Raw genomic sequence first — 27550 nt, 5'->3', positions numbered from 1 at the left:
GAATTTGAATTAAGTTCAACGTAAATTATAAATACCTCTATTTTCCCAAATGTAGGTTTGTCAAAGCCAAAGAAAACTTGGCAACGTCCTGGCCAGATTACGATGGACTTCATGTTGACAGATACCGAGCGGCAACTAGCCACAGAACGGCAACTAAAATACCAAGGTACAGCCAAAATCAATCTCACTGAAATCTCTCTCCACCCATCGGTTGATCGGACGATCGATCAAAAGAACGTGGAGCGACTGTGTCATATATTTCTTAAGGATGGATGTCAGCGACTAGATATCCGAAACCACGTCACCGCAATAGTCTCAAGGCGACACCTCACGAGAGCCTGCCACGACGCAGGACTAACCCCTGAAGAGTTGAAATCTCATCAACGACAGTACCCCCACCTCCGTTTCTCTGGACACCCTGTACAGTGCCTCCATGGGCAACACAGACTCAAGGCTGGCGAGGAAACTCTAGCCCCCTCAGACCAGTGGTGGATTGTCGACTTATATCTGGACGGTCTGACTCGCCCACACCTGATTTCTACTCTGACCGTAGAGTGCAGATATTAGCCAGGACCTACAGCATGCTCTCGTGGACGAATACGCGAATGAAAGACACCCGACCGACGGAGAAGTGTACCGAAAAATCCGACAGTATCAGCATGAGAGCAATGCCCTCTTTCAAAACCGCTGGTGGTCGCGGCTATCACCGAACAAAGCCAAGCGGCTACGACAGCTCTTTTCCCAAGAAAATACCTTCATTTGTGCAGGCTTCGACGCATTACTGCCCATCCCCGGGCTCTGGAAGGGAATGAGCTTGGGCTCCTTGAATAGCGTATTCGCGCTGAAGTGCGATGAAGTGCGTCTCTCCTCACAGCTAGGTCTAACTGTGTCTGCTTACCGCTCTTACTAGGAGATCGTTCACTATCTGCGAGTTATTTGGACATTCTGGGCGGCCCTTGCCAATCATGACCGCACCTGGATGGCCCGTATTGACACCCATACGGTGGACGAGCTGCAGCTATACGCCCCTCGAGCGTCCAAAGTTGATTGGACGACCGTGAAGGGTAAAATCCTCAGCGGAGAGGTCTTTTCGAACTTTAGTCGATCCGAACGCGCCTCAATATGGGAGAATCTACGGTCAAAAGAAGCTTGCGATGGCATCATCCCCTCCCTTCATACCTTTTTCCGCGACATCTCATACCTTGAACTCTGCGCCAATGCCGTGAAGCGCTTGGTCGTTCTGAACAAGCAGCGTCCAACAGTCCGGAGTGCACTAGTCCACAGCTTTCGGCCCCGTCACGGTGACGGTGACTATCTGGTCCAGACGTCGGAAACTACTTTTCGCCGACAACGGGGATCTACTACTGAATGTATAACGTCCGGATACCGTCAAATCTGGATGTATGCAATGCGACACTACCCGGACATGGCCAAAGACGTCCAGTGCGGCCATCCGAAGGCTAACCCTGCCAGAGCGAAGGCACGAGCAAAAGCAGACGAGAGCGTTATTCATGACATGGCCGCCCTTGCACAGAAGCTGGGATTTCGGACTCCGCAAATCAAGGAAATTTTGAAACAATCACCCGACCGGCAGATCGCGCGGGCCACCCTGCTCAAAGCTCGAAAGCCGGATCGCTATCATTACGATAGTGAAACGTTTGAATCCCTTGTTGACCGTATAGTCGAATGTTTTGTACTCGCGATCCCGAATGAGAGCCAACCAACCATGGCGCTCGTGACTGGCCAGGCGCCAAAGTTACACGACCGCTGTGGGACTCCGCAGGAACAAGCCCAGAAGCTGGACCGTCCACACCTCTTCATGGACCGGTTACACGCCGAAACAGTACGCCAAAAGAACCTGTCATCGCTTGAGGTGAGACGGTGCGTTTACTATGCCTTCTTCGGCAAACCAACTTCAGCAACAAGCACACAAAGCACCACGTTAGGGCATTCAACCGGAAGCGAGCCTCTCTCACCTTTGTTCCTGCCAAATGATGACTCAGCTATCGAATCTGAGTCTGGCGAAGAAATTACATCACGGCGCAGCTTGGACAGGGGCTCAGTTTACGGCCGTCGTGACCGACCGGAGCGCCACAGAGAGCGACTACGCAACCGAGAAGAGAGACGACACCGACAGCATGGATGTGAACAACGTAGTCAACAATCGGTAGTGCACACGCCATCTCCGCCCGGGGATCCTTTGCCCCGAACCTCCACCGGCGAAGGATCTGATGTGAGCGAGCCTATACGTATGGACATTTCTGAGAGCTCTGATTCGGAAGACCTCGAGCCAGAGCCAGGAATACACACGTCATCTCCACCCGGGGAGCCTTTGCCCCGAACCTCCATCTGCGAAGGGTCTGATGTGAGCGAGCCTGCAACTATAGACATTTCAGAGAGCTCTGACTCGGGAGATCCTGAACCACAGCCAGGGGCGCGCACGTCATCTCCACCCGGGGATCCTTTGCCCCGAAACTCCACCGGCGAAGGATCTGATGTGAGCGAGCCTACATGTATGGACATTTCTGAGAGCTCTGATTTGGAAGACCTTGAGCCACAACCAGGGGTACACACGTCATCTGCACCCAGGGAGCCTTCGCCCCGAACCTCCATCGGCGAAGGGTGTGATGTGAGTGAGCGTGCAACTATAGACATTTCAGAGAGCTCTGACTCGAGAGATCCTGAACCACAGCCAGGGGCACACACGTCATCTCCAACCAGGGAGCCTTCGTCCCCAGCCTCCACCGGCGAAAGATCTGACGTGAACGAGCCTATACGTATGGACATTTTTGGGAGCTCTGACTCGGAAGATCTTGGACCACAACCAGGGGTGCAGTCTGATGTTGGAATGAAAGAACGGGAGCGTACAGAGTCAGATGAAGATGAGCTGGGTCGCGAAGAGCAGAAGAGAAGAGAACGAGAACCCCTTCTGAGAGGGGCGGAGGAGCAAGTTGAAAATGAGCGGTTTGAGTGCAAAGTTGTGGAAACTGAGCAGGGGCTTTTGGTTCGCGAAGAGCTATCAGATGGAGAACGTCAAAGGGACGATGCCAAAGATGACGCTCATGTAACGCAGCAAGAAGGGAACGAAAGAGCTACTGTCGCAAAGGCATTATTGGCCGATCATGAAGGACTTAGGACAGAAGAGGACCTAATGGTGCCTGCAGCTACTGCAAAAGAGGTTGAGGAACTTCTTAATGAGATGCTCCAAGGAAAGTCAGGGTTGCGTGCTGCCAACGAAGACGCAAGTGTCCCAGAAGAACAAGTAAGTCTGGAAAGAGCCGACGCTCTCGCTCGGCTAGAAAGCAAGGCCGAATCTATCCCCTCTTCAGCTGGGTCCGGGGCAGATCATACGGCCTCTCGGCATATAACTGAACTCCCAGTCAACTTACTGAGCATGGTTGCACAATTGCGTGAGCGGAGTAGCCAGCATGATGATGAGAGTGCACCACTGTCCCGCTCTGGCTATCTGGAAACCAGTCAGCGACTGTCTAAACCAGCAGGAGTCCGAAAATCTCGGATAAAGGACAAGCCAACTCACCAAGACATCCATCGGCTTGGGGCTCGTGATGGGGCTCTTACTGTCGAATTAGAAGATATGGTTGAGGGCAGCAATGAGATCGTCTCTTCGGTCGGAGGACGTCTTAGCCCAGTACATAGTGAAGGCACGACTGAGACAGCAGGCGCTGCTGAGCTAGGACCTTCTCGACAAGTCCAAGAAAGACATGTGGCATCCCTACTGGGTCCAGAACAGGCCCACAAGGAGGCAGTTGAAAGGCGGGCAGCCGAAGAGTCACTGTTTGACGGCCCACTAACAGAAGATCAGACGATGGAAGAAGCTCAGGAGAACGAGCCTATCAGAACGGCCGCTGTCCCGTCAAAACGTAAAAAGTCTTCGTCATTAGGGCATGAGCAAGACGCACAGATCCGAGTACGGGAGATCAAAGCAGTCAGGGAATCGAAGAGAGTGAAACAAAGTCAGGTCGGAGAAAGCGGTACGCCCGGCGCATCACAAGTCGAGTTAGCTTTCCCACTCAGAGCAGTCAATCTGGAGGAACGGGTGTCGGAGGGACTAGAGTCGACCGCTTCGGGCCCTGGGAGCCACGAGCAGCCAGACAACAGGCCTGAGGTTCCCGCTCCCCTGGCCCCGGAAAGCAGGGATGGAGAACTTCCTCACGATGTGCCCCCTGGCCAGAGAGTTACGTTAACCTTCCATGCTTACGACTCAGGGAGGTGGACGAGGACAGACACCGTATCTGTGAGCCTTGATAATCCGACTGAAGCACAGATCATCGCGGACCGCTATGCGCGAGATCGGAGCAAGAACGCGCGCTTCTATGATGAGGGGTTGCGGAAGGTTGCCGCCGATGAGTGCGTCCGCGCCGCAATCGTTGATGGTAGCTTCAAAATTCTCATGAGTTTTGGCAAAGACTTAGTGGTGACCCGCTTCCTTGTTGCATCAGTGAAGCAACTGCTCCAGAAATGATGGGTAAGCCATCGAGGATGATGTGTTGTAGTTCCCTCGAGTACTAACGGTGTTCTGGAAGACCAAGGGGGGCGCAACAATGCAGCTATACGACCATCAGGGTTGTGCACCTCGTGTGGACGATAGTCGGGGGTCCTCCGCCTGTGCTGGTCGTACGACCTCCATTCTTCGACCACCTAGGTCGGACACGAAAGGGCTGAGATCTCTGATCCTTTTCCACAAGGCAGACGCACCTTGTCTTACTGCCTGGGCCGTCAGCATCTGGACATAGCGCCGTAACCCTGCGCTCTAGCCCCTTTGACCCAGGTCCTTTTTCACGAGGCATGCGCCCCCCGTCTTACTCTCGGGGTCGTCAACACCTGAACCTAGCGCCATAGCCCTGCGCTCTAGTTCGTCCGACCCTTAAGGTGTTTCGACCCTAAGCCTAAGTCCGTCCTCGACCTAGATCCTCAGATGGATCTCTGGAGGGGCCTACAGACCTTACTGATCGTTTGCCTGGCGACGTCCGTCCTATTTGCGCTTAGGATCCGGTCTATACATCCCCAGAATGCTACTTCACGGTGGTTCAGACACGAGAATGTCCACACCCATCGTAGACGGCGGCTTAGGTATGGATTTACTGCGCTTCATCAAGCCGCGTACGACGGATGTCTCTCGACAGTAAGCATACTACTTGCGCAGCCAGATATTGATATGTAACAATGCCAAAGATGACAAAACTCCATTTCCGCGGGAAAATAAGAACAGCCATTACTTCATTGTTGAACGACTTCTAGCGAAGAACAGTCTAGAGGTCGATGAAATCGTTGAAGCCAATCGCCTCTTCACTACGTCGTTGATCGCGGGAACCGGTTCACTGTGTAGTTGCTCCTGGCCGTGCATGCTCCCGACCTAAATGCTACGAATAAAGATCGATTCACATCGCTTAACTGCGCGGTACAGATCGGTGATAGGTGGATGGTGGAACTAATACTACATGGGATGACATATAGATCAACGCTGGCGGTCATAAACTGCACTTATCACCCGGCATTTCGTTTACTATATTTAATCCACATTTTGTTTCCTTACATAAGCAGAGAGATAGCGATGGATTGAGTAAGGGCATTTATTGCGGAGCAGAATCGATTTTTTTTGTAGGGAGTAAAAAGAATTGACAGTAACATGACAAGTATGACATTTGGCCCTATGCTGTACAGGAGATGATGTAGATAAGCAGGGAAACGAAGATGGATATGGCTTAGTCCTTCAATGAATCGCAACTGTAATGGTACTGTACGGAAGTTGCTGTGGTCCCCAAGCTCGCCGTTACCTTCCGTGCAAGTCCCAGTCCGCTCTCTTCCTCTTTGGTCGTTGTCCTTCAATCTCGGCGTCGGATTCTGAACCAGTATCCTCTATCCCACGCTTTTTCAGTCGTAGGTGCCTTGCTATCTGCTCTCCCAGATCAAGGATACCGTCAGTTGTCTTATAGTCACTGTTTGATCTGTCGGGTTCTCTGCGGGCAAGTAAAGCATAGAGACTCTCAAGTAAAGCGGTTTGCTTGTCGATACTTCTTGCGAGCTTTGAATAGTCGTCTCGTCGTTTCCGGAGGGATTCCACCTCCTCAATTAACCATGGTATCCGCTCTCGGAACCAAATTATAAAATCTTCCGGTGTGGCGCTGCCGCTTCTAATCTGCTCTAACCAAAGAGAACATTTCTGACGGAGTACGCTGAGCGATTGACTGTTCTTCGTCTCATCCTGAGGGAAAATACTTATATTCTCCATCACTACTGCCGAAGTCGATCTGGCGTTGTAGAGGACCAAGCTTTGTTTGCTTATAGTTCTCCAGCCGTATTATATCTCAAAGCTGAGCCATGGAAGGGTGGTGATGCCACTACTTTCCCTGCCGGTGTCCCCATCAATTTTTAACTGCCCGCTGTTCAGTCCTCGTCATAGTTCAGAGAACTCAGGGTAGCCAAGCTTCTATCACCACATATGATCTGGTGGCCATTTTATGGGAGACATGCCAAAAGGGATGGTGAGCCTACCCAAATGCATCAGTCCTGGGGGAGGCGAAAATCCTTCAGACAGGATATTGTTCCTCGCTTCTAAGTCCCTTCTTGTGATGTCCCCTATCGTATAATAATATGCCACAGCTTTTTTCCAGACTAGCTTATGCCACAAGCCTAAGTTGTCATACTCCAGTCCAGGGTAAGTCTGGTTAACCCGTCCTTAATAAAGGACAGATGTAGTATTCCCCCCGTAGAGTTGCTACCAAACCCATCATGTCCGCTAAGCTTTCTCCTTTGTGTCTGGGATTCTTCTGTTTTTTTCCTCTGGATTCTCCAGGCCGCTTGGAGAAGGCTCTACTTTCACTAACTCAGTAGCCTGCGCCTCTTGATATAAAAGCTATCAGCGCTGCTTCCGGAACAGCTTACAAAAGTCGTCTCCTGGCACGTAGGCACATCGCCTCTTTTTTCTTCTCATTTGCAATATGGCCGCCAAGCTCCAGTTTCTGAATAACCTGCCACGAGAAATCTGGCTCTCTATTAGAGATCTTGTTCTTCCATCAGCTTCTGCAAACGAACTTAAAATAGCTCCGGCATTATGGAGTAGCATATTCAAAAGCGACCGCTGGCTTAACATGGCAACGAGAGAATTCAAATGTAGCCCGATTCTTATCGGCTGTGACCTGAGTGCTTTTCGACCTCACAGGGTTTCAAATCGAATTTACCTTGCTCTTATTGCAAATGACTATTCTGGAGATCTGAGGTTTCACAAGGATGAGCTTCTGGAGAGTTTTCAAGATGGCGCCAAGTTTGACGCTGATACCTACGAGGTGAAGCTTCCGTCAGGGATTGTGGTTAATATCTACGAGGTCATTACTGGATCTGAGACCGCTGAACTACCATTAGAAAAGTTATTCTCTCGCGAGAAATCGGGTGTGCACACCGAGTATTGCTTCTATACCAAAAAGGTTATAGGATCACTTGGGCCTGCAGACATTATTGGACTTCATGGGCCCTCTCACAAATGGCGGGATTTTAAATATGGCGGTGCTATCAGGGTGCCATATGGCGGCAAGGTCAAGCAATATTTCATACAGGCAAAAGGAAAGAGGGAACTGTGGGTAGTGAAACGGGACGATGAGTCGAAATTAGTTTCGTCTTTCTCAAAAGAGCCCAGGAATGAGCAGGGATTACTGTATTAAATTATATTGTATGATACCATTAAAGTGGGTCTATCTCCTTCACGGAGCCATTGAGCAGTTGTCAATACATCCTGTAGAGCAATCTGTTGTTTGTGTGGTTCAAGATTTAATTAGTATCACTCGTACGATATTATGTCTTGATGTATATATATGGGAATAATCATAAGTTGCGCGCTTGAGCAGCCGTTCTACCTCAGAAGTCCATGTGAAATAGTGCCGTCCAAGAATCACTATCCTCCAATTTTCTCAAAACCTTCTTTGGCTTCTGCGCCGCATGTGTTCATGGCCGGCTCTAAGGACCTGATAAACCGTTATTTGATATTTTCAATTTGAAGGAAGGATAACTCTTACATCCATGAGGGCTCTCACCAAGTCTGTGATGCTAGCACTTTCATTCTTTTCCCTTGTTGCCTGAATCTCTTGGATGATGCTGTTACGGACCGCCAACATGCGATCGCATCGTAGCCCCTTGGAATTGGTTCGAATCTCTCTCAACACTATTTCAATTTGGGAGATGTTCAACGGCGGGCTGCAATGTAGCGACCTGGCAAGATATTGCGCAAATTGGTAGCGCTGGCCATCGTCGCGAAGAAGGGTTTTCTCGCGTTTAAGCCATTCTTGGAAAAGATCATCCCAGCCAACAATAGCTGCGTTGATGATGGCGTCCCGAAATGATAATCCTTCCATCCCATGGATCTGGACGATCGCTTTGCTGAGTTGCCTGAATTTGTGTTTCACGGAAAGTGTGAGCCATTCACTCGCCGCGCAGCAAAACTGATGTCGGGATTTTTCATCGCCATCTCTGGGGTTGTGCTTTTCACATAAGACATTAAACAGTTGGAGGGCGGTTTCCTGGCTAGGGGTTTCGACATTGAAGACAAGTGCCTGGAAATTACTAATGCTAACACTGTCAAGTCCAGCCATTTTTAAGAGAACCGTCTGCTTCAACGCAAAGGTGTCCGTAAGGGCAGAAAAAAGCGGTTATTATTTATAATATTTTTAGGAATCAATTTCCGTCTTTATAAAGAAAAAAGGATTCTGGGGCAAAGGAATGTCGGCATACCTTTTACAGTAATCGCGATGAGATTGTACGATTAGGCCCCATTGCTTTATTTTTTATCTCTAAATCCAAGTTCAACCAGGTATCTGGTTTTGGATTGGTGATGCTTGGCGATCGCTTGGGTAAGAAGCACCAATCAGATTTGACACATATCATGCTTAGCCTTAGCGTTGCTAGCGCGTTGAACAGAGCGTTGATCATTAAGCCCCATTCTTTTTGAGGGAGACGGAATTAATGATCTTCCAAAGCGGCCGAAAGAAGGCCAGAAAGTCTTGCATGAAGGGTGTAGAGGAAGCAACGAAGACTTGCTACTTCGCCCTGCTTGTGGATGGTGTCAACTCCACTCACGGAGCATGACCATTCTCCATCATGACAGGGATTGATTGCTCTGCTTTCCCAATCTCTACAGGCCGTGGCAGGGAAGCCCCTGTCAACAATGCCATGCGTTACCCAGCCTGGAACCTTGTATGTCCCATCGATAAGCGATTCCATATCTAACTGAACGTCATGCGAAACTACTCCTATGCCAAGCATCTTTGGCAATGATCATGTTTAGGTGCAGGAAAATATGACAGAGGATAACTCGCAGTTGCCCCACAGAGCGTCTTGAGAAAACGGCCAGGTTTTCGGCTTTCTTGCCCGCGTAAATGAACCCGAAGGACTCTGCCCCGTCCAAGCCTTGGCGTTGGCTACTGTACAATAACAACCCGGACTACACTAGCAAGCCATTGATGCCACAACTGGGTTCATACGCTTAGATATAGTATACTCTTATATTACTTAGAACAGATCGTCATAGTAGCCTCGTAAGCAATCTTTTTTCTTTTGACCAGTTTGCCATTTTTCGCAAGCAAAGACTTTTCGTTTCTAGTTATATCCAATTATTTATTATGCTTGGTTCTGCAGAAATTATCTTCAACATGCGGTCCCTTCCCAGAGCAACTGGCTAGTAGAGCAAACAATTAACAATCTAGTAATAATGGCTGTTCCGCGTTTTATTGTTGCAGCCATAGTGTGGCATTTTGTGGCTGACCCATGATTCAGTCCCGAGCGACTGGAGCACTTTTCCAAAGATTCACTAGGCACCAGGATAAATGAGGCATACCAACCAAATCTTGGATCAACTCCCCGCTGGGAGCGAAATCGACAGGGTCATGCTGCTTGACTATTTTCAGAAAATCATTGGTGTGGTTATTCTTCGTGCTGCTCCGTCCTCATTGAAGGCTCTTGCAGATCTTCTTCAAATACCAGAAGGCAATATCAGCCGCCACCTGGACTTATTTCATTCAGTTTTGACCGTACCAGTGAATCCTATCTACCCAAGCAGGCTCTGCAGTTTTCCTTTCGTAGTTACCTGGTGGACAACCCTACAAAAATCAAAGAGTTCAACATCCCAATAATAGCTTAATAGACGGGAGAAGCATGAATCCGCAGCAAGGAAGTGACTTACTATTATGGGTCGTCATGTCCAAAAGAATATTTGCGGCCTACCAATTCATGGCATAAACCGAACTAAGATTGACGACGATTGCATAGCAAGAAGTCTACCTCCTGCCCTTCAGTACGCCGCTCCGTATTTGGTATACCATCTCGACTAAAGCTCAGCACTAGTCAGGAGTCTTGACCAAGTGTCCCCCTTGCTGAAAGGGCAATTCCTTCATTGACTGGACTCGATGAGTATTCTAGGCTAATTCCCGAGACATTGCTTAAATTTTCGAAGGTGACCTCTTTAGTTTGTTGCAGCTGCCTACTAAGCTTGCTTGAAATACAAGATGCATCCAATAATGCCGTAGCTTGGATTCTCTCAGACGCTCGCAGATTTATTTCAAAAGTTGAGAACATTATTGACATGGCGCTGCTCCAGCTGTACAGCTCCGGGCTGATTTTCACACCACAAAAAGCATTGAATAGAGGGAATTTCGTGAGAAATCCTCCTGGTTGGTTATCCAAAGGCCCAAAAGTGGAAGAGAATTGGAGTCCAGAATTGCAAACCTTGGGGGGCCTTTCTCATTGGGTTTGGTCTGTTGCTTTTTCACAAGACGGCCAGCTTCTAGCATCTGGCTCCGATGACAAAACTATCAAACTCTGGGATCCCACCACTGGCGCCCTTAAGCATACTCTGGTGGGCCATTCTGATTCAATTCTATCAGTCGCCTTCTCACAAGATGGCCAGTTTCTTGCATCTGGCTCTGATGACGAAACTATCAAGCTCTGGGATCCTACCACTGGCAACCTCAAGCATACTTTGGAAGGCCATTCTGATTGGGTCCGATCAGTCGCCTTCTGGAAAGATAGCCAGCTTCTAGCATCTGGCTCCGATGACAAAACTATCAAACTCTGGGATCCCACCACTGGCGCCCTCAAGCATACTCTAGAGGGCCATTCTGATTCAATTCTGTCAGTCGCCTTCTCGCAAGATGGCCAGTTTCTAGCATCCGGCTCTCACGACAAAACTATTAAGCTCTGGGATCCCACCACTGGCAACCTCAAGCATACTTTGGAAGGCCATTCTGATTGGGTCCGATCAGTCGCCTTCTGGAAAGATAGCCAGCTTCTAGCATCTGGCTCTGATGACAAAACTACCAGGCTCTGGGATCCCACCACTGGCGCCCTCAAGCATACTCTAGAGGGCCATTCTGATTCAATTCGGTCAGTCGCCTTCTCACAAGACGGCCAGCTTCTAGCATCTGGCTCCGACGACGAAACTGTCAAGCTCTGGGATCCCACCACTAGCTTCCTCATGCAGACTCTAGAGGGCCATTCTGATTCAGTTTGGACAGTCGCCTTCTCACAAGATGGCCAGCTTCTAGCATCCGGCTCTCGTGATAGAACTATCAAGCTCTGGGATCCTGCCATTGGGGCTGTCAAGCATACTCTGGAAGGTCATTCTGATTGGGTTCGGTCAGTCGCTTTCTCGCAAAATAGCCGGTTTCTTGCATCCGGCTCTTACGACAAAACTATTAAGCTCTGGGATCCCACCACTGGCAACCTCAAGCATACTTTGGAAGGCCATTCTGATTGGGTCCAATCAGTCGCGTTCTCTCAAAATAGTTCTGGGATCTCACCACTGGCGCCTTCAACGTACTCTGGGTGTTGGCGGTATTAACACCAACATTGAATTTTCCAAGCATCTGCCGCAGCAGATTACCTACCTGGGATATTATTCTGGGTCAAAGTGAGCTATGGCTCCCTCCAGATTATCAGTCTAGCTCTTCAACAGCAGGCTGGACGCACAAATGGCAGAGTCATTGTAATAAGCCTTTAACTGTATATTTTATACTACGCGGATTATACTCTAACTCTCTCATATTTTCAAATCTCGTTTCAAGACCAGGGCTAGGGAGCACGGAGCTTTATAAAGGTATCTATAGTATTGATATAAACTTTCCCGATGTTTCGGCTTTGAGTAATAATTGGTGATAGCGCATCAATATTCCTGGTACTGTAAAAGTCACACGAAGAGCTCTGGATTTATCCCAGTGATTTTTCATGTACGGTCATTTGACCGTTCTCTACGACCAAAGACTGGCCTTTTATCAATCCATAAGGAGTGCCTTACTCTAGGTTTCGAAGACTGTGTCCGGTACGGATGATATTGAAAATAGCTCAATAGTCGACTCGCGCTAGGCCCTTGGCAGTGGGACTGGAAAACATCATCAAATGTTTGAAGGTCAGACGGATTTTGAGACCACGCTGGGCAAACGAAAGATTGATCATATGCCCATTCTCTGCAACGAGTGCCCGAGCTGCAGGAAGGTAAGCGCGAAGACTATGAGGAAATTCAAACACATGGTCAGGCACTTAGGCGCTAAGTTCATTTGCAAGCCGTGGTCACCACGGATCTGGCGCCGCCAGCCTTCCATCCACGTCTGTAACAACAACCACTGGGAGTGCTGAGTTTGTCTGCGACGCCTCCAGATACAGCTCATTTCTACTAATCTCATCCCGCCGCGTGATTGCTGGACTGGCACTTCCGTGTTTTCGGTCTTTAGTATGTCTACTTGCGGCCGACAATCTCTTCAGTCTCTGCCTCCAAGAAATCAATCTCTTAAGCAGCCGGAGAATATTCATTGACAGAGAATTTTAGATCGTATATGGAGCGACAGCTGCAGCACCCATGATGGAGGCGAGGACGGACCTTTTTCTAGGTTCGCATCCAGTTAATTTTATTAAGGGAATCGTACCAAGAGTAGGAGCCGCTACCAACTATGTTGGAAGTTCAGTGGACATATCAAACTTTAGGGCCATCAAATCTACCCCAGAAAATTGATGGCATCAACTCTATATTTATTTTCTAAAAACGGACCATGATTAGTTTGCTGCTCTGACCATTTCGATGGCTCCCACACCCTCTTAATCTCACTGGCTCGTTCAAGGGACCAAAAAATGACCGTGCCCCAAAATTGTCGCCACAGCAAAGGTAAATCATACTGCCATATACCTTGTGATTATCCATAATGCAATTCCTATGCTTAAGATGCTTAGCGTTGCTTAGAGGTGTTGAGACGTGATGAGAAATGCCGGCGCTCCATTTTAGCGTAAGATGACATCCAATTGACAGCATAAGTCTAATGCCAGGAGACCCAGGAAAACTCGATGCCCAGGTGGTGACAGAAACATATTTTTTCTAGAATCCTTTGACCTACAAACACATCATTATTGTCTTTGGGACCATCGTCACGGCCCTGAATATGCTCAGATGACGCTTTCAGGCCATCCCTAAGAGTATGATTGCGTGTCAGTCAGTTGCTCTCATTGTTTCAACGGTAAGGATTAGATATCCATTCCAGCCATTGTTGATAGAATTCCTGGTAAACTGTTATATAACGGCAGAAATAGGATAGCTAATAAAGAAAGATAAAGTCATGCTTTCAAACGACTGTTCGTGCCTATGTCCTATTTAGCAACCCTATGCTGACCGGAAATTTTACCCTTTTCCCTTTTTGCCCTTTTTCCGTTTCCCCCCTTCTCCCGTCTTTTAACCCCCCTTGCAGTCAAATTCAGGTCCTTGGCGCAGTGATGGCAGGCTGGATTACCATATTCCCGGAACACCTTCTTGACCTCCATATGGCCTCTTTGTATGGCTGCGGACAAAGAGTCATGGAAGACCGATGAGTGATGCCCCAGTGAATTCTTCAACATCACTGAGACAACATCTGCATGTCCCTTCTCGGCTGCTTCAAATAAGGCAAGGCCTGTGTGATGGATAGTCCTCACAGTCAGAATGAGCTCAACAACCTTTGCATGGCCCTTTCCTGCCGCGATGACCAAAGCACTTGGCGGACAAATTCCATGTAGTATCACCGTGCTTGATCTGTTTATTGTCGCTCCAGGGTATTGAGCCAGAACTCTCTCCAGTAGCTTAGAAGCTCCGGTCTCTGCCGCCCATAAGATGAGGAGCTGAGGTTCACGTTCAATGAGGTAGAAAACAACGGATGAGCGGAAGGTAGTAGAAGTATTGTATAGAGAGAAAAGAGTGTCCTGGTCCATGTTAAGCCAACCCAGGATTTTTAGGCGTAATTCTTCAGGTAATTTTGAGTTCCCTGCCATTGAACCGTAGACTCCGGGATGTTTAGAAACGTTGAAGTGTGAAATACTGTATCTGATGGGAAAGAAGAGAATGGAGGGATGTTCTCAAGTTAAGGAACTATCGAAGGCTGGGAATGCTGGCCCTTATAAGCACTTGTGAGGAGGCCGCACGATGCTTAAAAGGGGATAAGTCCATCACAAGATGACTTACACTCAATCATCCTATTGGCAAAACCCGGTACAGGATAATTAAGGACAATACGCCCCAGTAGGCTGGAGCGCTCCAATCAGACATGTCAACGTTAACGCACCTTTTCTGTCTCCGATTTCATAGCAAGAGGCGTAACCTCGTGATTTGCACTAGACTGTTGATGTGACAACTATCGGAGTCTTTGACCAGGAGGCTAGTGTCCAACAACAGCTATTGCATGGTAACGTGAATTCCGAGCAGGATAACGTGATCTGGCAACCCCTGAGCCACCTCTACACACTTGTGAGAAACTGCTCGTTATTTTACTCCTGCTAATACATGTTAGCTCATTTCCAGAGAGGCATACTTACTGGACTCCATAAACGTTCGAGAAGTTAGTCATTGTAGCCCAGGCTGTCTTATTTGGGTATCCACATGAGAACATAACTCCTCATAGTAGCTTAAATATGTGTATCTCTGGGCCGAGCAGCATGTTAGCGCTATCGTCTGACCGCACAGTGGGCTGAGCGATGTGAGAGAAGGGTTTTCCACTATCCAGCCCTATATCCTATTTATTTTGCTTGGAACACGTTCATTGGTTTTATAGCAGACGACATAACTGCTCGGCTCGAAGACGCCTCCTGCCCCGGTAAGACAGGTTCATTCCCAATCCTAACGCCAAGATGCTGATACGCAAAAGAACAGTTAATATTATCGGTGTATATCGTGCTGGTCTCTGAATAATGTTGTAACTTAGCGGTCGTATTAGGGATAAATATAGGTCCGCAGGCTCTTTGGTATGGACTGCTGTCAAAGCTCATTAGCTCCGAGGATAGTAAGCATGGAACTCAATCTGCCTTACGGTTCGCCTCGCATTTTTACGTAAGCAAGCCAAGGGGCGAGGATATATATCCACCTCGGCCACCTTGGGGAAATTGTCCTACCCTGCCCCTGCACTTCACGTCTTCTTTAAGCTACACCATCTTACCATATTCTTCATCACTTGCCCTTCAACATGACAGATTCTCCTGTGCAGCCGGACTTGGTGCCCGTTTGTCCATGTGAAGTATCTGTACGGGATTGCCTTGACACGCTCGCAGAGTTGAACAAAGTTGAGAATGCGAATGAGTCGACTGCTCGGGATATTTGTCACCTTCAACTACTCGGTGCGAGGCTGCATTGGTGGGCAGTGAGATGGGACACACTGGGAGCCAATCGGACCGCTTCGGTGGCTCCAGACGCCCAAATCCAGTGCTCACTAGGCATTATTTCTGATTTGGTGAATTATCTAACGCCATCCTATGAGGACAAGTACGATGAGACCGGAGCTATCATGGAACGGCAGGAGATGGCTTTGTCAGCTGAAGCAGTTCAAGAGCGTTTTACAAGACTCCGTCATCAAATAAGGGAATTAGAGGGCTTTCTTCCATCCGACTCTGCTCTGAAGGGTGCAGTCATTTTCAACCACGCTCTATCTGCTAGTTTCGAAAAACTCATCGCGTTGAGTCGCCAAGAGGGCATTGATGACTTTACCATGTCGCTTGCCCGCCTGAAGGTCGCCAGTCTATGTCACGTCAGCGAGGTCGTGGACTATTGGGGGGAAGCATCGGGGAAACTCGATGCTAATCCCGAGTATCTACGCGACAATGAAAGTAGACGGTCTTACTTCGCCAATTACAACAAAGGCTTGGTTCTTGTGAGCAGCAAATATGTCCCAAGTAGCCACATCACTCATGAGCGTACCCTCAAGAGGCTCTTCTGGCAGTTGAAAATTTCGGAGGACATCAAAGAACTACGAATCCTCCCTTGTCTGGGGTATTTCTATAAATACCATCCATCTTTGGTATACGATCATATTCGTCATAAGCTCATATATTCTATCCATGGGAAGGACGCTGTATCACTGCGAGACATGTTACGCTCGAAAAATATCAATGATTTCTGATCATTACTTTCGCCTACTGTGCGATTTGAGATTGCTCAATCTCTCGCCCGATCGATCCTTTACCTACATATAGCTGGGTGGCTTCACAAAGGAATTCGCAGCAGCCATATACTATTCTGTTCAGAAAAGCGGTTCTCTGATACTGAGCAACTTGATCTTCCGTATCTAGTTGGCTTCGATTACACTTTTATACCGCCTTACGACGCGGGAGATAGGAAGATGCAAATCGGAATTAGGGAACGCCAGCTTTACCGACACCCTGATCTCCATGGTGATCCCACCACTACATATGATGCTAGCCTCGGTGATAATGATCCATCTTTTACAAAAAACCACGATATCTATAGCTACGGAGTGATTCTTGTTGAGCTGGGTCTTCTCAAGTCAGCTGCCCGAATATGGTCAGAACGTTGCCGAGAAAAATGCAATGGCTCCGGAGAGTTCCAAGGGTATCTCATTACTGAGCTTCTTCCTACAGTCAGATCTACAATGGGCTCGATATATGCGGATGTGGCCTTATATTGTCTCAGGTCAAACAGCTATGTTCCCGGTGAGCTCGACCGTGTGGGTGCTGTAGCATTTTATAAGAATGTCATAGCTCAACTTGAGAGAGGCAAGATATCATTTTGAGATTCCACTTACTTTGCCTCTCAAATGCAAATAATTTTCCTTTGAATGTCCCCTTGCCTCTCAGCCAGACTTTCTATGCAAAAGACTACACGATACATAAGTTCAATAGAGACTCGTCCAACAAAGATTGATCGTCAATATGACAAATTTAGTTGGCTATCCTCTTTATTTGGAAATGCTAGAGTGTTGCCAAGCACATCAAAGTCAATGTTTGTTGTTTTTCCAGCACTAGATTTCGCTAACAGTGGTTAGTACATAGAATATTGTAGCAACACATCTCGTACGAAGGGGTAAAGAGTCAGGAAGATTTCACTGCATTGGCATACTATTATACGATCAAACGAATTGCGATTTGCTATTTCGCTGCCTTTTTCGGCAGCAGGTGACGCCGAAAATGGCCATCTTTCAGCAACTTTCTTCTGCCACGCTCCCGCACTTTCTGCCGACGCACCGTCTAGCGTAGTGCTTCCTGCCTGAGGCTGTCAACCTGTCTCTGTTAGCATGTCATTTGACCTTGCGGGCAGGGAATGAGACACTTGATCGATAAACTCGGGTTGGACAAACAGCCGCGGGCGAACACACCTGTCTATATCGAAGACATGGTACCATTCAACGAGACGATTCTCCAAACCCGGGAAAAACGGTTCCACTTGGGGTTTCAGCGAATTGTTCTATGTCTGTACAACAGCATCGGACTTTTCACTGTCAATCGGAAACAGGCAATCCTACACCTCCAGTTCAAGCATTTACAGATAAGTCTCCAACGGGATCCGCATGGAGGACCTCCGGTGCCGATGATCGAAATTGAACCACAGTTTGTGAAAAGTGTCCTCGGAATGTACAAGGTGTACGTGCGCCTCAGCGACATGCTTTCACCCAACCTGGTGTGTGTGGCTCGCTCATTATACTGATAAATGAGACAGCAATACCTTCGCACTACCAGAGATTATCTACGGGATATCACTTGTTTTCAGCCCACAAGTATTGCTCTTTATCGTACTATTCTTTGCAAATGCATTTGAGGCGGAAAACGGATGAGCCGTTGGATTGACACGAGGCGGCCTCGGTACCTAACCGACGCGAAAAAAGCGTCAGTGGAGAAGGATCCGGAGTTGCAATCCGCAATACGATGGCAAGTTGAACTGGAGGACCGTTGTGCTCAATCCAATGATCCGACACTGCGGGCCTTGCTGGAACAACAGGAACGCAGTGTCCACAACACGCGTCGCCGTCTCCAGGAGAGACGACGGAAAGAGATCCGCTAGGTGTTTAGCCGGAAACAAGCGGTCATTGATATTGAGAGGCAATTGACAGGCGGTGCCGTTAATGACGAGCCTGCCTGGGAGGTGTTACGACAAGACTTTGCAATGCCACCGGAGCATATCCTCCTTGTCGAGTCATTTTTTACGTGGCCCACTTCAAACTCGTTGGAGGACGAGTGGGCGAGGCGCAATAAGGCCGTGATGGCAGGGGTACAGTATTGTGGTTTCCAGGAGGGAGGCCCTCTCCGCGGGCGGCCGAAACGTCCTGCATCAGAGGATGAAGAATTGATTGCGGATCCAGCGGCTAAGAAGCAAAAGGGACCTAAGCGGCCAACTGTATCAGCATCGGAGAAGAAACTTGATACCATCAAGGAAAAGGTGGTAGCGGTCAAGCCATCTGCGTGTTTTCAATGCTAAAGGAATACTCTGATGTTTATGGTGTGAAGAGACACTCTAAGGCATCCCGTCTGCAGGATCGCAAGTGCAATTTCTGTGATCTATCGCTCCGGCATGAAATGCATCTACGCTTACACGCGGAGGAGGTACACCGGCTTCATACCTGAACATTAAGGCACTCGAAAACTATTTTCTTGTCTACTACTTCCCCTGCTAAGGCATAGATGAAATAGTTAAATTGTCTTCATTATTCACGATCTCCTTTGCAAAGCCTTGGAGAAAAGCTTCCGTACTGAGCATTCTGTACGGCTCAACTGAGTAAGGAAGGTACCCTGTTCCGGAGAGAATACCTCGAGGGCCGAAATGGTAAGAGTAAGTTCTTGAATTTCCCCAGCCCTGAATGTGCCCTACGCACTTCATCCACTGTTCATCTGGCACGATGGACCTGGGCCTTGAGAAAATTCATGGTGAAGCAAGAGAGCTCAGCAGGAACTAAGCCGCAAAGAGCGTGCCTCAGGCGGGCGTGCGGCGCTGTAGTGTCTGTGGGTGTGGCCGACAGCACAAGCGGGGCAAGGCGCCCTTGCCATCAGCCTTGCTCTTGAACTCATAAATAGAAGTCACCACCCGCTGGCAAGACAAAATGCTTTCTACTGCTACAAGCCAACCAGCTTGACTCACATGCCCCAATGGCAACTCTAAGCGACCTACCGCACGAGGTGCTGACGATTATTTTTCAGTCTCTGTCTCCCTCAGCAATTATATCTACCTGTCTTGTTTCTAAACGCCTCTATGAAGCCTGCCTTCCAGTCCTCTACGCTTCATTTAAAGCGAGCAGCAACCCAAAGCAAACTTGGAGAAGATTCCAGTCGTTCTTAAACATCATCACAAGAGACCGTTCTCTTGGTCAACGCGTCAAATCAGTTCTTATCAATGACATCAACGATGATGATATTGCAGCCTTACGAAATTCAATTGATTCATTGCTATCTCAGGCATCAAATATACAGCAATTTGCAATACGTGGACACCCAGATCTACTGCCCGCGCTGAAGCGACCGCTCTTTTCAGGCAATCTTCCCCTCCAACGCCTACGAGCCTTTCAATGCGTGAACTGTGGGCCTGAGATATGGGAAATCATACCACATTTTCCGCGGTTGTCTCGACTATCTCTAAAAAATCATTCATGCGACCCGTCTACACTGCAGCTACTGGCATCCAGTCTACCTATTGAGCATATCTTGCTTGAGGGATGTGACCTTGGTTCACAAGCTATATGTGTGATGATCCGAAGCTGCAAACGCCTAGTGAGCTTCCGATACCTTCGTCCTCTTCTTGGCCAAGGAGCTTTCATAGGCCAAATTTCCCTCAATGCTCACGATATATATGGAGCTCTGCTTCTACACAAAGGTCACCTAGAGGAACTTGTCGTGCAAGATCATGACTACTTCTTCGTACAATATGCTGAGACCCCAAAGTTTGGCTCCTTCGGCGACTTTCCTGCTCTGCAGAGGCTGGGTGTGGAGTGTAACACTCTATCTGTGCAAGCCTCATTACCGCCGTCACTTCGTTCAGTAGCAATCCGGCACTGCACATCATCCGAATCCGCAGATGTGCTGCTCTACCTAGGAAGCCATCCGGTACTGGAAGCAATCCAATTCGATGAGGCCGATGGGGGTGCTGCGACTGTCTTTCAACGGTGGCAAGCATCGGGACTTATACGGAAGGAAATAAAAGTCCATCTTGTATCTGCTTTTGCTGCCTTCGCCCAACAGCGCAACCTCCAAAACCTGGTCGACTATCCCTTACACTGGATTGATCTCCCAGTACTCAGCTAAGGCTCTCCGACAACCACTTAAGATTTATGAGTTAGATGTTCAGTTTATACGGTGTCTGTTGTCGGCCCACCACTATCTAGCCTACGCTGACACTGGCGACGCCGTTTCTTGGAATATGGGCCGACTGCTATGGAGGGCTAGGCGAGATTGTATTCAATCACACAGTTATATCTGAAAGGGCGCTTTCAGTGCGAACGTGGTTATCCACCACCGCCAGCGATTACATGATAGTTCATTAGCAGATTTGTGCGGACGTCAATTACAGCTTGAATTAAGCCAAAACCAAGGGGTTAGAGGATACGTATTGTAGAACAGGGGAAATCCTCGAGCACTACCTCGTGTGTAAAGTTCGAAAACGCAACGACATTCATACCAGAGGGAGCGTCTACCGTGGAGAGAGGTCTACGGAGGAGGGACGACTCCTGACGAGGGAAGTGTACTAGAGAGGGCGGAGGAGTATGGAGGGCAGACCCGTATGGGGGGCAGACGAGTATGGGGGGCATACCAGTACGGGGGCAGGCGACTAAGGAGGGAAGACTGCTGAAGAGGGAAGTTCACTGAGGGTCGACTCAGTATAGTCGCTTTGAACAATGAAGAGGGGTTGGAATCAACTGCAATTCACATGATTGGATACTTCCAGGTTCTTTAGTTCAAGCAAGTCTGAAACTGTCGGAGGTAACAGGAATGAGCCATCATTTCGCATCTGACCAGTCACTGTTGTTGAAAGATCACGGTCATTACCGGGCTTGAGGCCTCATCACCAGCCCTCCTCATCAGGAGGGTGACGCCCATCATAGCTGTGCTGACATAGCGGAGGATGCCAAGACCATAGGAACAGAGCTAAAAGGAGCATAAGCTGGAAGGTGTATAGCGGTAATTCTCCTGAGGCGGTAAATCCTTAAAAGTTAAGGGCATGAATATTATCACGTGACCTAATACAGCCCTCATCACCAGGTGGTGATGAAGAAGCTGAAGCTGAGCTCATCACTTAAAGAGCACAAGGACATCCATACTCAGCATGGTGCTTTTCTCTTGCCTCACATCCTCTGCTCTCAGGGAAAATCTCAGTCAATGGCGTCAAAAAACAGGACTATTAGGAAGCGGAATCTGAACACACCGCGAACAAAATGCAAACAGCGAAGCCGACGAAGAGACAGTCTGTTTCGGAAGGCGTTTGAGGACTGCTGTGAATGCGATGCGGACATCTTTCTAATGATTCGGCTGAAGCATAATGGTCAAATATTTATGTTCAACTCGGATAGCGGCTGGCCTCCGATGCAAGAAGATATGGTAGGTATCTGCTATGGAAACAAGGAAACGCAGTTCCTAATAATTCATCAGTTCTTCCATTATCCAAGACCGAAGACTATATCCTGGCAAGAACTTGCTGCAAGGTATACAAATGGAACAAATGAACCCAGGCAGCAAAAATAGACCACGCCAACAGCGGGACCAGACGTTCTGTTCCCCAACAGGGGACCAAACGTCAATACAATCTCAAATAGGTTCCTTGCGTGGTAAAATGTAGCCTGCTTTTATCCAGGTAGCCTTTCACAATGGTCGATTCGAATGTATTCATGTTGTTTTGTTTCTTACCTTCGTAGAAAGCTGTCTGCTCGTGGAAAAATACGGAAAATATTCGACTGTGCGGATAAGTAGCCCGAAGGTCAGCATACGTGTGCTAACTACTTGTGCTTAGTGCGGCCAACAGTGTTAGCTTTGTTAATGGTACATGTCAAGGCTAGGCCTAGCATAAATACACAAATCCTGGACTACACTATGGTAATCATTCCATTTCTGGCGCAGTGAATAAATTGAAAGTCACTCAAACAGTGCAATTATTTGTCAATCAGCATCTCGCCCAACCTGAACCCTCATGACAACATTTCCCATAGTGGTCTGTGAGGTCTTGCTATGGAGGTGTTAATCCCAATGAGACTTTCCCTTTAAGATCAGCGGGTGAATTTGTGATGTACCTTGCAATAGTAGCCTGGCATGCACCAACCCAGGCTTCCATCACTTGCACATTTTTCCTTGTATCCCAAGCGATACTCCACATTAGTTTCGGCCATCGGAGAGGATAAAACAGCAACAAACAGTGTCGTCGCACATGTAAGAAATACATGAAAGCGCATTTTGCCCAATTCTTTCTTCACAGGACTTCGTAGACAGAAGATGTATAAGCGTACCGTGGGACTACTCCCTGACGACTTTCCGTCGGGGACAGGCGAAGGAAGGAATGACAAGTATTTATCATTCTTAAAATCGATCTGATACATTATCCCATTATTCCCTTTCTCCTTCCAACCATCAACAATAGAAGGCGTGACGCCTAGCAGTATAAACCAACACTAGGATATGTATGTATCATCCAAAAAGTGAGGGTAAAAAGAAAAAGGGGGGGGGGGGAGGATGATAAAGCCTATTTCGCCCCTCACATAGGCACATATTTGCTCAACAAGGCCTCCAAAACCACCTAAGCATGTCTTAAACGGCCAGATTAACCAACTTCTGGTGGGTTCAGGAATGAAAACGATGAGCAGGCAAAAGATGGAAAAACATCATCATCCTTTCAGGCTTTATCAAAGCCAGATGTTAGATGCTCCCATGGCCATCTGAGATGAGCGGATGTTGCACCAACCATGGGGCTAGTTTGCCCAGTGATAAAAGACCTCTGAAGTCACTGGAGGCCTATCTCATCTATAGTCCACCAATTTCGACTAACTTCAGTTCTCCAATTTGTGGTAGACTCTGGTCTTGAAACCACCCTTCAAGTTTAACTCTCCCCTTGAAGACTATACAAGGAAGAAGCACTTGCACGTTTGTACTAATTCATTTGATTGCTGTAGCACTTTCTCAACTGCCATGCTGAATTATATGAGGCTTCCCATGCATAGAACTCAAAGAACCAGATGGAACAGACCCAGCTTACAGCGTCCCGACGCAGCCCATTTGATCATTGCGTTTGTCGGGTCAACGGCGTGCCCTGTGTTTTACACGGCCAGGTGAGAAGGTTGGCACTGAATATGAGGTCTATGATGGTTGTCTCCCTCGGCCGATAAGTGCCAATAGCTACCCACCAGCATTTGGCCGCGCCAGACGCAGCGTGACAGTGGTCCATTAAAAGGGGCTTTTTTCTCTACCACCACATATACATTACTGCACTGTGCACCAGTACTATGAAGAAGACCTGTACTCAATAGTTATCCATTCAAGTTTCAAAGACCGAAAATGAGACTAGATCGCAACCGTTCTATCTTGCGTTCCGGCGATGGCTCGTCTAGCCCGGCGAAGAGACTCTTATCCGGTACGCCATATTTATTCATTATGGCCAACTACATCTTAGAGCTTGGACCGAAAGCAACTGCCAAGGGAAAATAGCTTTCACCACCTTCAACAACATTAGTTTTGCGTATCTATCCCGCAGTTTTAAGCTATGTCGACCACTCCAAGGCCAAAAGCAGCTGGATATCTCCGTGACAGGCGAATTTGAAACCTGGTTCTCAGATAAGGATCAACTATTCTACATGTCAGTTCCAACAAAGCTATTCTGCTTTCAACGGGAGCACTGATTACCATAACACACCCGACTTTACTTGCTATCGGTTATGGATCAATCCTGGCCTCTGAACGACGCCAATCCTCTCCCACGTGGAGCACACAATTTGCAGAGTTGGGACTTGAAAAGACAAGTTTATCTTCAAACCCTAAAGCCCAGAACGCAGATGTGCAAGAGCTACTCATATACTGTACAGACCATTAGTGTCATGTAATATCATCTGTCATGCTGGTCTTTGTATAATCCTTACATTAGTAATTGTACTAATGGATAACTAGTTTAAGTAATAAGGAATTAAGGTGAGCTTAACACAGAAGAATTCCCTAACTATAAGGATGGTATAAGAGAGGGCTGATCGGATCCCCGAGGATAGCAGTATAGGAGCTTGCTTTCCTTCAACATTTGCACATTTCCTTTTACTCCTGCATCGGTCATTCCAGCCCGAACGAGGACAAAGACAGTTATGCTCTTACGGAATACTCCTTTAGAGCCTTGAGTGGTCCCCGAGCTCCATCTACTATGGTAAGACCGCTAATTGATAACAAGCTTTCATCCAAAGCACCATCGCCATCCTGGCACAGCTATATGCAACCGTGCAAGGCGTCAGGAGATGTCGGGGCTGGGGTTACTCTCAGCTAATCACTGCCACAATCAGTCTCCTAACCTTCAGTCGGGCCGCGGACTGAACCACAAACGCACAAGTCCTATCGGTATTTCCTCATAGCATTTCCCTGGATGGAGGCTTCCATGCCCTCCACTATTTCCAAAAGCATTGGTTCCGGGTTCAGTCGTTCCTCCCGTGATCCGATCGGAATCCCATAACACAATTGTCTGAAATTCCAAATAACCCTGATACCGCAACTCCAGCCGTCTTGTTGTTGCGGAGTTTCCTACAACATTTCAGTTCGTTGCAACTGAAACCGACGTTTTCAGAATACTTACGGCCTCCTCGTAGCGAAATCCAAAGCTACCGAATTCTTTCTTGACCAACCTTGATATCACCGTCTTCTTGATACCACCGACCGCCAGGGAATCATAATGGCGTATCACTCCCTCTCGCGTGTTAATTTCGAGTAGGGTAAAGTGGTTTCTATAGTTAATAGGGCGGAAGTATACCAATTTTTCTTGGACGCTTTGCTGGTCCTCCGCAATCTTCTTGGCCCATTCCGCCAGCGGCGTTGTTTTTCTGACTTCTACCAGTTCGCAGTCCGATGACTCATTGGTAACCTTTTCGATCTTTCTGTTTTTCTTGATTTTGTCCGGTTGGTACTCCAATAAGATGCTGGTGTCAAAACGAACATATGGTGGTCTGTCCGAAATCTTCATAGCCAAGTAGATAGTCCACTCATCTAGCCATTCAGTCGGACGAAGCCGATCGAATATGTCGCAGGTCAGCTCCTTGCTTCCATCCACTGCGATACTGTCGGTTGTGTCTAGCGTATCTTTCCCCAAGACCTTCGAACTGACGAGCATCTTCAGGTGCATGACCGCATCCTCCATTTTGCCCTCGGGCAATGCATCCTAATTACCAGGATAAGTTTGTGGTAGGACAATTGATTGATTACTTACACTGTCTAGGGGATAACACATCTTCATCTCGTTGATCTCCTGCTCAGTTACGAGCTGCTTCTTCCTAAGATCCTCGTAAAATGCGTGGAGATCAGGTGACCCTCTCTCCACCAGCCGGTCTAACTGTGGAGTAAGAATGTCCCATAACTCTTGCTGCTTGAAATCTTCCCTAGTCTTTTTGATCCAGTCGTCCAGTTTTTCTTCGCTCATTTTTATATAATCCCTGTCAATCATTATCAGTAGATATCAAGAGAAGGGGAATATCGAGAGCCGAGCACCCTTACCAAATCTTAGGGTGGAGCAGAATTCCCCTTCCGAGTTGTTTAACGAGCTTCGTGCTTAGCTGCTTCCCCCGATGAAGCAGCGTGCTGATGCGGCGCCTCTGCTGGCTCTTCGCCATCTCGATCACGCTGGGTGGGCCATCCTTTGGAAGAACATTGGAAGCATCCTCCTCTAGCGTCACCGTTCCAACTCTGCTGAACCACTTTTCTTGCGCTGCAGGCTGGGGTCCGGTGTCCTGTAGGCGGTTCTGCATCTCATTTAAAACTTGCGTCTTTGCCTTTTTTTCACCCATTGATCCATTTCCCCCGACGCCGAAACTTTTTTCTTTGACCTGGTGATAGAACCATTCCCAGACCCCGATATAGATCAACATGTTGGAAACAGTTACTTTATTTTGCTGGGATGAACCCATGCCGAGCATCCGCATCCATGTTGCGCCATCCGACCACTCACTGCTATGTGAACGGCCCTCCTGGAGTGACTGTAGGATGCTCCGACAGGCGGCCTCCGGGGGCCCGCCCACACAATTGCAGAGCTCGTAGATGGTCTTGACAAGCGAAAGGATTAGTTCCTTGAAGGCGGCCTCCGAGGTGGGTGAGCTGGAATTTGCAATCTCTGGTGCCCTTTTCACCTCTTCTGTCCGGAGTAAAAAACTTTCGCCCCCAAGCTTACCCGAAGTGACTTTATCGGGCTTCGCCATTGCAGTTGATGGCGAGCTTCGTCCTGGGCTCGATGCAGGTATTTCTCGAGGAGTCAAAGTTACACTGCCACTGGAGGCTGACATGGCTCCAAGTGGCTCAGTGGCTGCATTCACATTTTCAAGCGATGTAGACTCCCGGTGAACAGCCTTTCTGCCGTCCCGGGTATCATTCTGAAGGGAACTATGGTAGCTGGCTGGTGCCCACCGTACAACACGTATCTGATTACCTTCATCAAGCGGTTCCTGATCCCCTTGGCCTTGTTCCTTCGCATGTGAAGTGGCTTTCTTCTGCTCTGGGTCCAAGTCGGGCTGATGGTCGCTTCCATCTGCTGTTCCTGAACAGCAATTCTTGCGCTTGCCAACTTTCGATGGCCGATACGAAGGGTCGATCCCCAGGCTCCTCTTCCGTTTTGAGGGATAGGGAGCCTCTCTCAACTTTGGAACCTGCATTCTTGAGGAACTGGTCGTCTGCTCTTGGATTGTTCCTGCAATAGCTTGAGCAACATGAGGGGCTTCCTTGCAAAGCAGCTGCATAATCCTATTGAACTATGGTTTGTCAGTAGCATCCTTTTTAAAAAATGGTGGTACTCTACCTCTGGCGCATCTTGAAGATTGATGGCTGCGCAAGTAACAACCTTAAGGACAAAGACCCTCAACAGTTCTATCACCTCGTCCACGGTTGTCGCCAGCTTTTCGGTTGGATGGATGCTATTAGACAGCATTTCAGGTCTATCAGACAGAGTGGCACGGAAACCTGCAGGACAGGATGTACGCAACGGCGTTGGACTGATAACAACGAAGGGAATGGTGAGTGGGGGAGTGGTCGGAGTATATATAGCCACTTGAGCGCCAGCGTCTTGATATCCTGGGTGATCCAAATGTGTTTCCGTTTGGACCCCTGCAATACGCTAACCAAG

The 27550-nt window shown here is 48.2% G+C and overlaps 6 protein-coding genes across 6 annotated transcripts; 5 read left to right on the top strand and 1 right to left on the bottom strand.

Moving 5' to 3' along the window:
• Positions 1-102: 102 nt before the first annotated feature.
• AFUA_7G08310 (uncharacterized protein) lies at positions 103-4483 on the top strand (the record flags this gene model as incomplete). The annotated part of the gene is made up of 3 exons (XM_743691.1): positions 103-514; positions 561-856; positions 911-4483. 3 exons carry the CDS (start codon positions 103-105, stop codon positions 4481-4483), a joined length of 4281 nt encoding a protein of 1426 aa, XP_748784.1.
• Positions 4484-6959: 2476 nt separating this feature from the next.
• AFUA_7G08300 (uncharacterized protein) lies at positions 6960-7676 on the top strand (the record flags this gene model as incomplete). The annotated part of the gene is made up of 1 exon (XM_743692.1): positions 6960-7676. The coding sequence occupies one exon, from the start codon at positions 6960-6962 to the stop codon at positions 7674-7676; it is 717 nt and encodes a 238-aa protein (XP_748785.1).
• Positions 7677-10585: 2909 nt separating this feature from the next.
• On the top strand, positions 10586-12329 carry AFUA_7G08290 (WD40 repeat domain-containing protein; the record flags this gene model as incomplete). The annotated part of the gene is made up of 3 exons (XM_743693.1): positions 10586-11767; positions 11788-12097; positions 12160-12329. 3 exons carry the CDS (start codon positions 10586-10588, stop codon positions 12327-12329), a joined length of 1662 nt encoding a protein of 553 aa, XP_748786.1.
• A 3141-nt stretch (positions 12330-15470) lies between these two features.
• Positions 15471-16400, top strand: AFUA_7G08280 (uncharacterized protein; the record flags this gene model as incomplete). Its single annotated transcript, XM_743694.1, has 1 exon — positions 15471-16400. One exon carries the CDS (start codon positions 15471-15473, stop codon positions 16398-16400), a length of 930 nt encoding a protein of 309 aa, XP_748787.1.
• A 1997-nt stretch (positions 16401-18397) lies between these two features.
• On the top strand, positions 18398-18709 carry AFUA_7G08270 (uncharacterized protein; the record flags this gene model as incomplete). The annotated part of the gene is made up of 1 exon (XM_743695.1): positions 18398-18709. The coding sequence occupies one exon, from the start codon at positions 18398-18400 to the stop codon at positions 18707-18709; it is 312 nt and encodes a 103-aa protein (XP_748788.1).
• A 7222-nt stretch (positions 18710-25931) lies between these two features.
• AFUA_7G08260 (uncharacterized protein) lies at positions 25932-27167 on the bottom strand (the record flags this gene model as incomplete). The annotated part of the gene is made up of 1 exon (XM_743696.1): positions 25932-27167. The coding sequence occupies one exon, from the start codon at positions 27165-27167 to the stop codon at positions 25932-25934; it is 1236 nt and encodes a 411-aa protein (XP_748789.1).
• Positions 27168-27550: the final 383 nt, after the last annotated feature.

Source organism: Aspergillus fumigatus, chromosome 7 (genome assembly GCF_000002655.1).
Source record: "Aspergillus fumigatus Af293 chromosome 7, whole genome shotgun sequence".
NCBI classification, from domain to species: domain Eukaryota; kingdom Fungi; phylum Ascomycota; class Eurotiomycetes; order Eurotiales; family Aspergillaceae; genus Aspergillus; species Aspergillus fumigatus.
Note: the sequence above shows the minus strand (reverse complement) of the source record. Positions and strands in the feature narration are given on the sequence as shown.